General features: G+C 44.8%; 1 protein-coding gene across 1 annotated transcript in view; it reads left to right on the top strand.

The window, feature by feature from the left end:
- Positions 1-6,778: 6,778 nt before the first annotated feature.
- Positions 6,779-16,485, top strand: part of syngap1b (synaptic Ras GTPase activating protein 1b) — a gene marked incomplete at its 3' end in the record, with an annotated part of 59,628 nt that continues 49,921 nt past the window's right edge. Inside the window, exon 1 of the mRNA XM_083678136.1 lies at positions 6,779-6,878. Within this exon, the coding sequence (XP_083534262.1) occupies positions 6,788-6,878 (91 nt within the window). The 5' untranslated portion in view covers positions 6,779-6,787. The remainder of the gene's footprint in view (positions 6,879-16,485) is intronic.

The raw sequence follows: 16,485 nt of genomic DNA, 5'->3' as shown, positions 1-16,485 counted from the left end.
CCTCTCTCTGGGGTGACTGGCAGGAACGGTTGGCTCTCCCACAGTCCTGCTGTCTCCCTGCTCTCTGAGATCCATTCAAATGCCACTCTGTTCTGTTTTGTGAATGACACCCGTCAACATCCCAGCCTCCTCAGAGGGCCGTCTTCGGTGTCAAGAAAAAGCGCTGCTTCAGGCGATATCGGTGCTTCGTTTGAATGTACATCATGTGTGTGTAGAAACGATAAATATGCTTATAGGCCTACAGTATTGGTATGCGTATCTGTACGCATAGTCCAAATGAACCAAATGAATTCAGTACTGCTACTCCCCAACCTCAGACATCAAAAAAAGCCAGAAAGTGAGCAATTACACAATCCGGTCTCACTGCACACCATATCCATGCTGTGGTGCACTTCCCTGTGGGATGCTGTGACCCCTCAGTGCCTGTAGGGGGAGTGAGAGGGCCGACAGTGATGGCTGCCATCCCCCCTCTCCTCACACTGATGTGAGGTGACAGAACCCCGCATTGTGTGCACCAACGCCACGCACCAGTGCCCCGTCCTCCAGTCATGCGCTCCCCCCGCTGTGGCAGTGTTATGCAAGCGACACCACTGTAGCACTGTGGCCTCTGTCTGTTAGCCTAGCGTAGCGCTAGCACCGCACACACACACACACACACACACACACACACACACATTAGACATTAGCAACCGCTGAACTCAGTGCAGTGCAACCGAGAGTCACATTAGCATGCTAATTCACAGTAAAGAGGTGGGAATTAAACCACCGTTTGTCTGTGGTCCGGGACGGCGGCTATGGAATTGCGTTCCCTGCCCATATGTTTGTTTGTGACCGTGGCATACTGTTGATACTGGGGATGAATTAATTTGCCGCGAGCCAGTCAGCAAAGCCGCAGCTCCGTGGCTGCTTTAGCCTGTAGCTACTGTTGTCACAATGCATAAAGCACGGCATGGCGTGAGCAGTTAGCGTTTTTCCACATGCATGACCCCTGGGAACCCACTTGGAAACAGGGGGCGTGGTGTAATTATGCAATAAGGCGCACGGGGGGAATCAAAGGGAATCACGAGGAGAAGAGACACGGTGTATTTGATTAATAGGATCGCTAACGAGCTGCCTTAGTTACTCCTAAGGTTATTCAACAGGTTCTTTACCTACCTCCTCGTTGGTATTTGAATAACCATTACACGCAACTCAGGAAATCCATCTTCAAAAGGTCGTCTTGCGCCCATATTAGGGAGTAAGGTCCTTTTATCGCTGCAATTCTTATAAATTAGCTTATCCACGTGGAAAGGGTATTTAACTGCTCGCCAATCGCTTAAAGCGGGAAGAAAGTGGGAAATCGCCAAGTAAATTGTAAACAACGTAAGCACATTGCCAACTTTTGAAGAGCACATGCCATTTAGATGATGAATGCAATACCATTCCATTTATCATGTGTAAACAAGAAATGCAAGTAACTGGAGCACCTGAATGGAGGCAGTGTATGAATAGTCTTTAAGTTGCCTGTAAGCAGGTCTTGGATCAGCTTACGCAACCCTATAACGCAAGGATATGCAGTCATTCTACAGGTAAACAATTTACATATTTACTCCATATCAAAATTCATCAGAATTTAGAGTCTATGCTCTCTCGTTAAAAGGAACTCTATTATGACCTTTACAAGTGGGTTAAAGGGAAAACAAATTGTCAAGAAGTTAGCGACTGTGTTTGAACTCGTATGTAATAAGTTACTATGGCCAATGCCTTAGGTCAGTAGGTCAGTGGCAGGACGTTACTGGGGACTGGAGGACTGACAGTGCTCTTGGCCAGGCAGGCAGCTAGCTGTTTCTCATGTTAGCCAGGCACACAAGGCTGGTGTGTGTGTGTGTGTGTGTGTGTGTGTGTGTGTGTGTGTGTGTGTGTGTTCAAGCGTGTGCATGTCTCTGTCGGGGGCAGGGGTAGAGACCCAGCCGGTGTTTGATCACTGCCCCGTTAAGAGGTAATGAATTACACACCTGCCACTCCGTTACTTTCCTTGACACAAACACACAACCATGCACACACACACACACACACACACACACACACACACACACACACACACACACACACACACACAGTCATACAAGCACACACGCATGCAAGCCCACGCGCACATACACACACACACACACACACACAGGCATGCACGCACACACACACACACACACACGCACACACACACGCACACACAGTCATACTAGCACACACGCATGCAAACACACACACAGAGTCACAGTCATACAAGCATACATGCATGCAAACCCACGCGCACATACACACACACACACACACACACACACACACACACACACACGCACACACAGTTATACAAGCACACGCATGCAAACACACACACACACACACACACACACACACACACACACAGTCACACCACCCATATCCCCTCCACCCCTCACAGCTGGGTCTGTGGAGGCAGTAGTGACATATGGGCCAGCCAGCCTGCAGCATCGCTCAACTCTCCATGCCAGGCTGAGCAAGCCCCCCCCCCTCCCCCCCTCTCTCTCTCAGATCTATGGTTCCCACCCCCCCTCCCTCCCTCCCTCCCTTCCACACCCCACCATCCACCCCCCCTCCTCTCAGTACTAGAGCCCAGTCATCTGTCTTACCCAATTCTGCTCCTCTAGTAACATACCCTTGACTGTGGTTTGCTGTCTGTCTACTGATTGCCCAAAGTTGATAATTGGGTACATTCTGCATACAACGTATTGAATTCAATCCTCCTTATCTCAGGAATCACTTTAACAACATTTGTGGGAGCCTAAGTCCATGCCGCTTTTCAATTTACTGCTCAATTGAAGGAAATGGATTGTTAAGTCAACAAACACACCCGGAGTACCCAGAGGTAGTCTGGAAGTGAAATTGAGAAACGCTGGGTGGAGTAAGCCTAACGTACATTAGATTCTCATTCTAATTATAGACATATCACTTACATTAAGCTGTGCTATCCCGATTAGCATTCTCCCCCCACTCCCCACAGGTTTCACTGTTAGCCCCATGCCCATGTGTGTTCCTCGGTAGGATCTGTCTGCCAGAATACCCTCTTAATGCCCACTCATGCCAGTGACGGTGCTGGGGCTGTGTCCTGTCGCCAGCTGCAGCGCCCCTGCTCTGTCCTTACCATGCCCCCTAGCCAATCAGATTCTGCCACGCGTGGTCTAAAAATAGCGTCCAGGTGTTCCCCTTCGCGACAAGGAGGGGCTAACTATGTGTCAGGGTCTATGTGTGTTTGGAAGAAGGGCCTGGTGGGTACTTTCCATGTGTCACATTCGCTGTGATGAATTGCCTTGAACAGGAAAACAGCAGGGATAAGGTGGGAGGTCTTAACCACTGACAAGTGGATGTCATCAAGTAAATGACTGTATTTAGCCTGTTGTAATAGGCTAGTATTGATGCTGACACGGCTATTCAAGCATTTCAGAGGTACTGTATTAGGCTGTCTATTTAAGATCACTCGAGTTGTTCTACGGCTCAGGATGTGTGTCAGGAGGTGTGTCCTCTCGGAATGTAGTCCTCTTGTTTCTGTTCCGATTAGTAATCAAAGATGGCCGAGGCCATTACTCTGTTCTTATTGAGAGGATGGGCAGCATCTGCTTTTAGTCCAGCAGACATTTTGCAATCCTCTTCCAACCCTTTCACTGGTTGTGAATGTGAACGCAGCCCGAGTCCCCCTCCAGGAAGCACCACCAACGATCACTGACACAACTGAAGACTGTAGCTTTAGTTAGACTGAAAGATGTCTTCATGAAAACTGTCACTTAATCCCAGATAAGAAGCTGCACTACATCTTCCCCCAGACTTCAAAGATGTCCCTGAACTGATCTGGGGCCTGCATCTACACAGACTTCCAACACGCTGACTACGACACCCACACTCCTCTCTTCCCCTCTGAGCAAACATGCTCCGATACAGCAGGGATGTGACGAGGCTCATTCCCGCATTATACGAGCACCTTGCTAATTAAATGTATTGATAACACTATAAAGTTAATTTGCTCACTATAATGTCATGTAATATTTTATGGATGATCAGTGAGCACTTGTACGAGAGTGTGTTGTTAATCCAGGTTTATTGTTGCTCATTGGGAGTGAATCTTATATATAAATGCCGTTTACCTGAAATCTTACATCTTCTTAAATTACAGTGTTCTTTTCCTGGTTTAAAGGAGATGCCTGACAGAACATAGGAGCTATTTCAGGTATTGCTCGAAGCACTAAGAAACAGCCACTTATTTTTTGGAACTGCAACTGTTTATTGATCTAGTGGTGCAATTACATGGATTGACAAGCGCGCTGTGGTGCCACAGTAGTTGTACGGGCTTTGAGAAAACATGATAGACAATAGGACCATGCCAATCACTTCCTCATCATGTGACCACTAAACCAGTCAATGATTGGCATTGGTTTTATGATAATCCTGTCCATTGCACAATGAGACTCCCTTGATCAATTGCTAGTTTCTAGCACATGCTAGTCTAATACTAGCCATTTCTATTGGCCGACATGTTCACAACAGTTATAACTTGCTTGTCACAGTGAGGGGGAAGCGTTTAGATAGATAGCTTGTGTTGGGTGTGTTTCTTTGTTTCAGATAATGACATTGCCATGACAACGTGATAATCACATTATGACCAATCTTTAAGAGACCGTGTTTGCCAGGAAGATGATCATGTTATGGTCCTGATATTGAGGTAAATTCAATTGCACAGAGAAATAACCAGCGATGCTTTGAATGCTGCAAACAGATGTTAAAATGAGATCTGACACAAATTGCGCTCACAGTACGTGCTAAAAAATATATCAAAAATATATCAACAGCCAAGAAGCCAGACGAGTTTATAAAGAAACATACTCTTTACATGCTGGTACTTGACTCATAAACAATGGATAGGATATAATAAATTTTTCATTGAGGAACTCATCCCTTAATTTCCTCCCAACCAGCAATATATCTGTCCTAGGCATGCCATACATCACACAATACTCTTCACTAGCAGAGTGCTCTGAGTGGATAAAGGCAGCCTAATCTAATACGCACTCTTGATTTATGTTGTGTGTATCCCTGATTAAGTTTTTAAAAAGAGGTAAACACAAACAAGATGAATCCCCCGCCAGTGAGCCGCGAAAATGTCTTCTGGCTGGATGGGTTCTGGGAGCTAGCATACCGTCGTAAAGCACTCTGGTCGTGGGATAGTGTGCATCCACCTGTGCGGATCGGATGTGTCCGGTGCAGTAGACAGCAGGCAGCTACGGCAAGGGTCGGGGTGCTGTTGCCTGTGGTTTTGTATGTATTAAACTTTCATAGTGTGTGTGTGTGTGTGTGTGTGCATGTGTGCGTGCGGGCGTGCCTGCCTGCGTGCGTGCGTGTGTGTGTGTGTGTGTGTGCGTGTGTGTGTGTGTGTGTGTTACACTCCTGAATGTCCTCTGTGATCATAAGACCTGTCAGCGGCCCTTACACACAGATAAACACACATTCATACTCATAAATGATTGTACAGAAACACACACACACACACACATGCACACTTACATTTTCAGACATACACATTCTATAAGTTTACACACACACACACACACACACACACACACACACACACACACACACACACACACACACACACACACACACACACTCACTCGTCCAATCACTTGTCCACTGAGTGCTCTTTACAGGCATCCTTTTGAAGGGCACTCTGGTGTCTAATGGAACATATGTCACAGTGTGACCCGCCACTGTCCTTCTCTCTTATTGGCTCGGCCCTCAGAACCTCAGGCACAGTGTCTTCCTCAGCACTCTCCATTCTGTTTGATGTTGGCCCTCTGTGCAGATGTCTTAATGATGTCCCCACATTGACATTGCATGTGTCTCGCTCTATGTAGTCTGGCTTGGCCAGACATCCAGCTACTGTACAGACACCAGTGTTGGGGTTCGTTACTTGAAAAAAAGAAAAGAAAAAAGTATTACATATTACTTTTACTTTTTACATTTAGAGTCTGTTCAGCGCAGAGTTTCACGATTCATGTTTTCTATATGGGCTCTATGGTATCACTGTGTGCTTTTTTGCCAAGGCCTCAATAAACATTAAGCACAAGAGAAGCATTGATTTGTGTGCTGTGTACTGACACCTATTTTCCCTCAAGCCTGTGTTTTATGAATTCAGGGACTTTGGGCCCCCAAATTGAGTGTCATAGCAGTAGTGAGGTTTCACCACCAGCCAATCTATCAAGCCCAGAGCAAGACTGCTTCAATCCAGAGTCGTGACGTAGGAAATGCAGGGGTCTTGGATAACGATTTGACGAGCTGCTACCACTGTCCATTGCTGACTGGTTCTTGACATTGCAGGTTCTTTGATGTCTAGTGCAAAGAGCTTCCATTGCATTCCAAGAGTCAATGATCAATGGCCGACATTTCAAGATGTCACCCAGTTCATTATTGTCCTCAACAGAGCGACTGTTGGGGGCGCTTAGTGGCGCAGCACACTAATGTGCCTACCACGTAATCGCAAGGTTCCTGGTTTCGATTCCGACCCTCGACCTATCTTGGATGTCATCCCTCCTCTCTCTCCCTCCCATCCTTCCTGTCAATCTCTACTGTCTCTATCCCAATAAAGCAGAAATGCCCTAAAAAAACATATTTAAAAAAAAAGAAGAAAAAAAAAAAGAGCGACTGTTAGCCTTATGGAAGTTCGAATAATTTGCCATACCTAACGTTGACTTTGTCTCCCTGTGCACAGGTTCACCCTTTGTTGATGCGCGAACGGCGCTCCGAGTCACACAGGAACAAGCTGCTGCGGAGGACAGTCAGCGTTCCTGTTGAGGGAAGGCCCCATCCAGAGATGGGTGAGTCCTGCCTCTCTGACTCGGCCTCCCTGTCTCTTTTAACTCTGCCTCTGACTCTACCTGTCTGACTCTAACTCTGCCTCTGTCTCTGACTCCGCCCCTCTGACTACCTCTCTCTAACTCTGCCTCTGTGACTCTACTCATCTGCCTCTGTCTCTGCCTCTCTGCCTCTGTGACTCTACTTATCTGCCTCTAACTCTGCCTCTGTCTCTGACTCCGCCCCTCTGACTACTTCTCTCTAACTCTGCCTCTGACTCTACCTATCTGCCTCTAACTCTGCCTCTGTCTCTGACTCCGCCCCTCTGACTACCTCTCTCTAACTCTGCCTCTGTAGCTCTACTTATCTGCCTCTGTCTTTGCCTCTCTGCCTCTACCTATCTGCCTCTAACTCTGCCTCTGTCTTTGCCTCTCTGCCTCTGTGACTCTACTCATCTGCCTCTAACTCTACATCTCTGACTCTTTCTCTCTAACTCCGCCTCTAACTTGTCTCTCTAACTCCGCCTCTGTGACTCCACTCCACTCCACCACCAACTCTACTTTTCATCTTTAATTAATTCGCCTTAATTAACTCTATTTAGTTGACTCTCTCTCACTCTAGCTCTCTATGGCCTCTGGTACTGACACCCCTACTGATACAGTGACACTATTCAATCCTGTTATACTACATATGCCAACATGGCCGACGACCCCTGAACAGTGCTGTGCTGACATAGCTACAGTATTGGCCACTCTCCACTTTGACTTTACCGCGGCCTCTACCAGAATGTACTGACGCAGCAACACTGGTCCCTCCTATGACCTCACAGGCCTACAGACTCCAGACCAGTGAGTTTGTTCCCACTCAAAACACACTAACGTTATGCTACAGAGCTGAAGTGACACCATAGAGCACCACCATATGCACGCAGAGCTCTTGAGCCCCGTGGGGGTCGTCCATACTTAATAGGATCGATGCCCCCCAGGAAGCCAGTAATTAGCTGATTAACAGAAACCTGCCATGCTGTTATGACGCCAGAGTTATGGATCCGATCTCAATGGAACTGCTTGTGACATGGTGACCCATTTCATAAAGGCTCTGACCTACTGTACAACTTGGAGCTGACAACGTTCGGTGATGAGTGCAAAGGTCGGCTGGAATGGGATGAGGCATGAGAGTGGCTTGATACTGTAGGTTTGGAGAAGTATGAAGCGAGGTTAACCGCATCTGCATAACTGTCTTTTTCAATATTACGACTTGGCAAATGCTTTCAATGAGATGACAAGTTATGAAAGGTTTATCTATCCAATCAGGTTCTAAACCCCCTCCTTGTATTTTGCCGGTGGTTCATTCTTGGAAGGCATACAAGTCAGATTACTTTCATGTAATGAGATGAAAATGAGATTGAATTTGTAGCTAGCTGCCAAACGTCCCAGCTACCCCACATCCTGGTGACGATCCAATGAGCTCATGCACAGTACTAAACAATATTGATACTTCAACTCTGATTCATTGTAACAGAGATGATAAAACCGCACGTCTCTCACACATCGGTTTGATGAATGAAGACATTTGACAACGATCCTAGCAGGGTCCTGATGTAATGAAAACACTCAGATGAAACACATTTGGCTCTAGATCTATGATTAGGAGAACATATGACTCCTCGATAGTTTTTCTTTCGATCCAATGCGACGCTGCAATGGGGAGTAATGGCGACGCAATCACTTCCTCTTATCCATCCACTTCCTTGAACCTCGAGAGCTTTTGGATCAGTGTAAGGAGAAGCAATCAACATGCAATTAAGGCATTAATCTTGGTGAATTGCAGTGTGGCATAAATGTTTCATGCAAATATCTCTTGTACTTAGTGTTTCATGATTGTGACAGAGAAAAAGGATTTTTGATAACCAACCACAAAAAGAGCCTCCATGTTTGGTTTTGGTTGGTGTAAGACGGTGCTGCTGTGATTCTGTGTATACTCTGTTTTTTGGAATTGTTGAGCGACACACATAATTATATAATAAATAATAATGCACATAATTTGCACATGATTTGGTTGCGCAACATTACAACAATATTGTTATCTCATTGATTGCCTGACCCACTGTAGTCAAGAGTAATGTGATGGTAGATATTGGAGATTGGATTTAAATATGTTTTTAGGGCATTTCTGCTTTATTGGGATAGAGACAGTAGAGCTTGACAAGAAGGATGGGAGAGAGAGGAGGGATGACATGCAAGATATGTCGAGGGTCGGAATCAAACCAGGAACCTTGCGATTATGTGGTATGCGCATTAGCGTGCTACGCCACTAAGCGCCCCCAGGCCATGACATATTGAGCCAATGACTTCACTTTACCTTTTGGGTTGTTTATGTGTATTTTCTATCAGGGTACAGTAGTTAAATTAGCGTGTATGGGCACTAGAATCTGACCTAAGGGTAAAGGCCTCAACTGACCCACCATAAAAAGCCACTTTTGTTTACTGTTACATGTTTTACAAACTGAGACCCAGGTCATTTTGGAGCAAGGTCAGCTAAAGGGCCTGTATTATGTAACATGATGAGAAAAGCATGAGAATGATTCAAGTAACTGAACCCAAAATAATATTTTCCGGTACCAAAATAGCCTAGTCTAATTTCACTGGCACACACTTCTTATGATGCTATCTGTGCAGGCTTGGGCCTCTTGAATGAAGTAATGTGGATGCAAAGAAGAGGTGCATTCCTGGCATGATTGCAGGAAAATCATTTGTTTTATTTTTCTCTCTTATTAACCTCTTCAAAATGGGGTGTGATAATCCACATTAGTGAACCTGGCCTTCAATGTTTGGTGTTAACATTTCCAAATTGGCTTTCACCAAGGCTGCTCGGTTACTGAGAGAGTCCGTTTTATCTGAATGAATTGGCCTCGGGCTAATTAGTATTATTTCTAGGACTACTTGAGCACTTACTAGTTAAGCACTGGGACGGTTGGCTAATTAGCGTGTTTATAGGGACGGCGGGTGCTGTTACGGGTGGGGTCGCACTTCCCAGTGCGACCCCTAGGGGTCTCCCTCTGGCCATCCACTGTGCCGCCTCACTCCCTCACTCACTCACCAACTCACTCACTCACTCATCGTGGACTCATTACCGGCACCTGTGTTTAATTGTCACTGACGCTTTATGTACCTTCACTTCCCTTCACTTCCCACTCAGTCTTCACCGTGTGATTGTCACCTGTGAAAAAGTAAGCCTTTGATATTTACGAGTACTCTTTTTGTGAGAAGTGTTATCTCCTTTTATTTTTTGATGAGTTTAGTTCATAGCCTTTCTGTTTATTCCCCATTCCTGTTTTGGAGACTTTTATTTTCGAGTAAGTCCGTGTTTTTGCGTCCTGCGTCGCCATAAAGATCCTTTTATTTTTGGCATTGCTGCCTACTCGTCTGCCTCAATGATACGTACCCCACCTGGGTCCGTTCATCCTATCCAAAACCTTACGGGGTGCTAGGCGAGGCTATATTTTACAGGGTGCTAGGCGAGGCTATCTTTTACAGGGTGCTAGGCGAGGCTATCTTTTACAGGGTGCTAGGCGAGGCTATCTTTTACGGGGTGCTAGGCGAGGCTATCTTTTACAGGGTGCTAGGCGAGGCTATCTTTTACAGGGTGCTAGGCGAGGCTATCTTTTGCAAGTGTCACCGGCCTGTACCAGGCGTTATAGAGTTAACTCAACGTTATAGAGTTCTGTACCAGGCGTTATAGAGTTAACTCAACGTTATAGAGTTCTGTACCAGGCGTTATAGAGTTAACTCAACGTTATAGAGTTCTGTACCAGGCGTTATAGAGTGCGTGTCCCACAGCGAGGGCCCTCCCTCATCTCCTTCAGATGAACCTGTGTTATATTTGTAACCCTTCGTGTTTTATATTCTCCACCATAAAGTAATCCTCTGCGTCTTGTGGGACGTCGTCGTTTTAATATTTCATTTTAGATAAATATGTTCCACGTCCTAGCTTTATGGTAGAACAGTGGAATACGCCGCTGAACCACTTTCCCCTCCAAAAACCTCAAATAAATCAACCATAGCAAACAACAATATGAATTATGGATTTTGACTGTGTTTTTCAGGTCTTTTGAGCCATTTGAACAACATGCAATGTTTTTGCGCTGCCACCAGAGATATAGGAACTGTCAGGGTACAAATGAAGCTCAGAAGTGGTTCATGTTTATTAGCAACCACTGCTAACGTGCTAACCAAACAACAACCACAGTACAGTACCGGTATCCTGCATCCAGTAGAGTTCTGTGATATTACAGCTAGGGTTGCAAACGACGGGTATTCCCAGAAAATTTCCTGGAAAACTTTCCTGGAAACATTCAATGGTTGGTAAATGATCAATGTATCGTCTGAAATTGTAATACACTGAATCAGGATTTTTCTCCAATTATCTACACAGCCCACTAGATGCTCTCAATATAAAAGAAGACACTTCTGAGATTATCTAGAAATGAAAACAGTTTGATTGCATGACTAAAAATACCCTTTGCTTTGACACTAATTCAAATGCAAAAGCTTTCCCAACAAGTTACACTGAGTCCATCTGAGTGCAATAATAACATTTCACACAACTTCAGAATGAACACCACTTAAACACTCAGGTTCTCCAAGTACACATTTATAATCAATTTATGAAATTTTTAGTATTTTTGGTTTTGCCTTGAACGTGGGACAAACTCTGTGCATGAGTCTGAATACTTTTCAAGGCACTGTAAAATAAGAAAATTAGATGGGATCTTTAGAAAAAATAAATCACAAACTCTTTCCTCAATATATCCTGTGTCAAGAGATGAGATGGTTTTAGCCACAAGCTGTACTATCACATACAACACCAATACATTGATCCAGCAGAGATACCATGAGACCTATCTCTGGATATGACCTGATATTGACCACTTGATACTCCAATTAATGAACGCTTTAAACAGCTTATGATGAAGTCTAGATTATGTTCTAGATTGTTATTTGTCCACCTGCTACTACATTGCTGTCCCTAAATCCATAGATTTTTAGCCAGCAGCATTACTATTTAAAGACAAAAAAAGCTGTAAATTGAAACATCATATTTTAAAACACCCCCATACAGTATGTCAACCCCCATATATATATATATATAACAAAATGTTCTACCATCTTGTAACTCACAGGCAAGATGGGCACAGAGAAAAACAATATCGAAAATACATTTACATTTGCAGAGTAGTATTTGAAGAACCATTTCTGATCATTTTTCAAAGTTTCCATAGATTCCCCAAGTTACCATGGTTTTGGAAGGTTTCTGAAACTTACAGAAATGTTGCAACCCTAATTACAGCTAAAATGATTAGCTTGGTGAGTCTGGGACTTATCTTTGTTTTTGGCAATGTCACTTCAGTTGACCCACAAATCTGCTGCAACATTATGCAATATAATCACTGTAGCCAACCGCTCTTAAAGTACACTATTCTCTGTGGATTTGTTATGGTACCTCAAGTCATATCACTTTAACTGTGGATACCAAAGCACTGTCCAGACTGTTTTAATTGCAGATAGAAGCTTATAATGGTTTCAGTGTTTTTGCATTTTTCATATTATTGTACTGTAAGTATGATGATACAATATAACTGAGGGTATTAGTTTAATTTAATCTGTATTATTGGTGGAGTATTAGTATTACATTTAAAGGTACTATACACTGTATTCCTTATATTAGAGAGTTTTAGTTAAGATTACAGTGTCAGTGTTATCTATTAACTGCTATTAGTGTGAGTATTAGACCTATTTTCGGGATACAGTGCAGGATGACTGGTTGCCGGTGATCCTGTCACTGAAGGAACTGCAATTCCCCTCTAAAAGCTGCTGGTTGTCTTTGGAGAGATTTGCTGAGTCATCTTGCTGTCTTGCTGTTGGAACTCGGAATGAATACAAATGGCGCGCTACTGTAGCTGTGTTCAGAGTTTGATGGACGTGAACAGGGGAGCCCTCGCTAAGAACGTTACAGAGAGAGTTCACGGAGTTCTGTTGCGGGTTGGGGTTTTTCGAAAATCAATACTGATTTTCAACGCTTGTTTGGCAACGCAAAATATATCCCATGCTGCTTTTGAAGGGTGCACAGTGCAGTACCTTATGCTGACAATCACTCACCTTCTGTCTCACTTAATATGGACTTTTCATGGGCAGAGCAATTGTAGCAGTAAAGACGCATCTGCTGGATCTAGGTACAGTTGAAACACATAGACAAGGGGATTTTATGTAAATGTGTTGACTACAAGGCCGCTTTCAAAAAAACACAGACAACAAAAAGTCCTTCAACTCTTTTGTCTTGGTTTTCAATCGCCGGCTAATAACTGACATGTTCAGAGATGGAAATGCACTCTTGAGAAAAAAAACAAAAAAACATGCTTTGAGTGCAAAACCGCAAATGCAAAACACTATGTAGATGTAAACATTATGTAACATGTACAGTTCACGTATGAGTAATAGACCCTTTTGGCTTCATGATATAACAAGCTGTTGTTATATTCCAACGCTGAAATAGACCACTAGACCACAAGAACAGCAGCCAGGCTCCACGTTTGATTGACAGTTTGTCAGGTTGTCACAGGACTCAGTTGTAGTCTAGGGTCCGCCTCGAGTGTGTTAGTTGGCTTATGTACACCGGCACGGCTGTACAGTCAGTTCCTAGGGACTTCCTATCACTACGGTGAAGACCAGGGATTTTAGCTTCTTTGATAGGCTCATCCCACAAAGGCTACTCTCACTGAGGGGGGTTGAAAAGAAGATGGGTATTCGTCTCCGTTTTCCCCCCCGCTGAGCACGGGGATTGGGATTCTTCCGGCGCCATAGGTTACCATTTTGTCTGTCTGAAGAGCCCCTGGTCTCAGTGAGAGTGAGAAGAGCCCCTGGTGTCAGTGAGAGTGAGAAGAGCCCCTGGTGTCAGTGAGAGTGAGAAGAGCCCCTGGTGTCAGTGAGAGTGAGAAGAGTGAGAAGAGCCCCTGGTGTCAGTGAGAGTGAGAAGAGCCCCTGGTGTCAGTGAGAGTGAGAAGAGTGAGAAGAGCCCCTGGTGTCAGTGAGAGTGAGAAGAGCCCCTGGTGTCAGTGAGAGTGAGAAGAGTGAGAAGAGCCCCTGGTGTCAGTGAGAGTGAGAAGAGCCCCTGGTTTCAGTGAGAGTGAGAAGAGTGAGAAGAGCACGCACGCACGCACGCACACACACACACACACACACACACACACACACACACACACACACACACACACACACACACACACACACACACACACACACACAGCACATTGACCTCCATGTATTGCAGAGCTGTTGCACAGCAGCATGCTCTTATGGGAAATAAATAACACTATTTACTTGTTACCACACAGCAAGTTCCCCATGACTCAGACTAGCATGCCCAACAGCTAATACTTCTCCATCTCCATCTTTAACACGAGGTGTCAATCATTGCCATCCACAACAGTGTCAATTGACCACTGCTCACCCTCTACTTCACATCTCCTCTCTTGGCCTCTAAAACAAGTGCAATCGAGTCGCTGCGAACTCATTTGTGATTTGTCAATACATCAATATAACAAACAGCTGCTGTTTCTGCCATTGTACAACGAAATGAAGGTTCGGGTCATTGAGAAAAGACACGAAGCCACGGTGCGTACGATCGTAATGTCTTCGGAGTAACATCCAGTGCATCCATTTTCACAATGGAGACGAAAGTAGATATTGACGGGAGAGGGTTGTATAGAAATGCCAAGGACAGTGCACAGTGGTTCTTTTGACGTCAGGACTAGTGAGCTGAAGTAGGAGGTAGAATTGCGGATGGCCTTGTTAATGCACACCTCCGGTGTTCTACACACCTCCGGTGTTCTACACACTCTCCCAGTACCTTAGAATTCTGCGATGTTTAATAAGCAACGTCAGTGCAGAGTACTAGTTCCGTTCAAAATACTCAACATAGTACAACATACGCTGCAACACGCAACCTTGTGACAGGCATCGTCAGCTGTTGTCACAGCTATAAGTCTATACATTGAGCAAGTCACTTAACCCCTATCCAGTGGCGCTGATTATGGCTGCCCTGTGCCCAGAGCCCTGTTCTCCTTGGGGGTGTGGTGTGTGCAGTATGTGCAGTGTGTGTGTTGTCTCTGGAGGGGTGTGCAAGTGTCAAATTCCTACAATTGATGAGAATTGATTGCATGGCCAAATAAAGAGTCTTCTTCTTCTTCTTCTTCTTCTTCTTCTTCTTCTTCTTCTTCTTCTTCAAATAGTCTATAAATAGTTCCCCAGGAGTCCATTAAGGATAAACTAGTTTCCCCTAGTAGCCTAGACACTCATGCAACTAGCCAAGTTCAGAAAAATGGAACTCACGTCAGCGAATTGACACAAATTTGACACTATGATCTCTTGCTAGAGTGAGTCGACACAGTGTTAGCACTGTGGACAGTGCGCTCGGATGAAAGAGGTCCCTGGGACAGGCCACAGCGGCCACCGGTCACCAAGGTCACTTGCTGAAAGAGGTCCCTGGGACAGGCCACAGCGGCCACCGGTCACCAAGGTCACTTGCTGAATGGAGGAAGTGGTGTAACGATCCTCGCCTAGCGAGCTCGGGGTTCCCGGTCTGATCCCAGCTGGAGCCACACGCTATCCAGCCCTCGATCGCTACAGCATTGACTCTTTCACTTGTTGTGTTCTACTCCTATTCCTATGGATGTCTTTGACTGTCACTTTGACTCACATTTACAGTACCAGTCAAAAGTTTGGACCCACCTTCTTCTCATTCAATGGTTTTTCTTTCTTTCTTTCTTTTTTTTAAATTATTTTCTACATTGTAGATTAATATTGAAGACATCAAAACTATGAAGGAACACATATGGAATTATGTAGTAAATAAAAAAAAGTGTTAAACAAACCAGAATATGTTTTTACATTTTAGATTCTTCAAAGTAGCCACCTTTTGCTTTGATGACAGCTTTGCACACTCTTGGCAAGGTGTGTCCAAACTTTTGACTGGTACTGTACATGTAGCTACGCAATACACCTGGGTATGGTCTCTAACTTGATGTTCTATTTCCATCCTTCACGGTACCATCCTCTATGTATTTACCCTTCTCAGAGTATCCAGTACCTCCCTGCTGTATGTACCTATATTTTAGTTTTCGTATGCCAGACGTTATCTGGGTGCTGTCTTCTATATCTCTCTATGCACCTTACTGTACAGTGTCTCTTTCTCTCTCTCTCTCTCTCTTTCTCTCCCTCTCTCTCCCTCTCTTTCTCTCCCTCCATCTCTCTATGTCTGAGCTCACGCGTCCAGTGAAGTTCGCAGGCTCTCCAGCTGCCGGTCTCCTAATTGAATATTTGCACACAGCAGCCTCGATGGCACATGGCTTTAGAGAGGGAGAGAGAGAGAGAGAGAGAGAGAGAGAGAGAGAGAGAGAGACAGAGAACCCTGGTGTTGTCAGGCCAACGCGCTCCCTCTCTGCAACTTACTGTCACCTACCGACTCTGTCGTCTCTGTGATGTTGCACTGGGAGGGATGAGTGAGATATACAGTGAGAATGAAGCAGGAGATGTGAACAACATATGGTATATGTGTGTGTGTGTGTGTGTGTGT

This window comes from Argentina silus (genome assembly GCF_951799395.1).
Source record: "Argentina silus genome assembly, chromosome: 10".
Lineage (NCBI taxonomy): Eukaryota > Metazoa > Chordata > Actinopteri > Argentiniformes > Argentinidae > Argentina > Argentina silus.
Note: the sequence above shows the minus strand (reverse complement) of the source record. Positions and strands in the feature narration are given on the sequence as shown.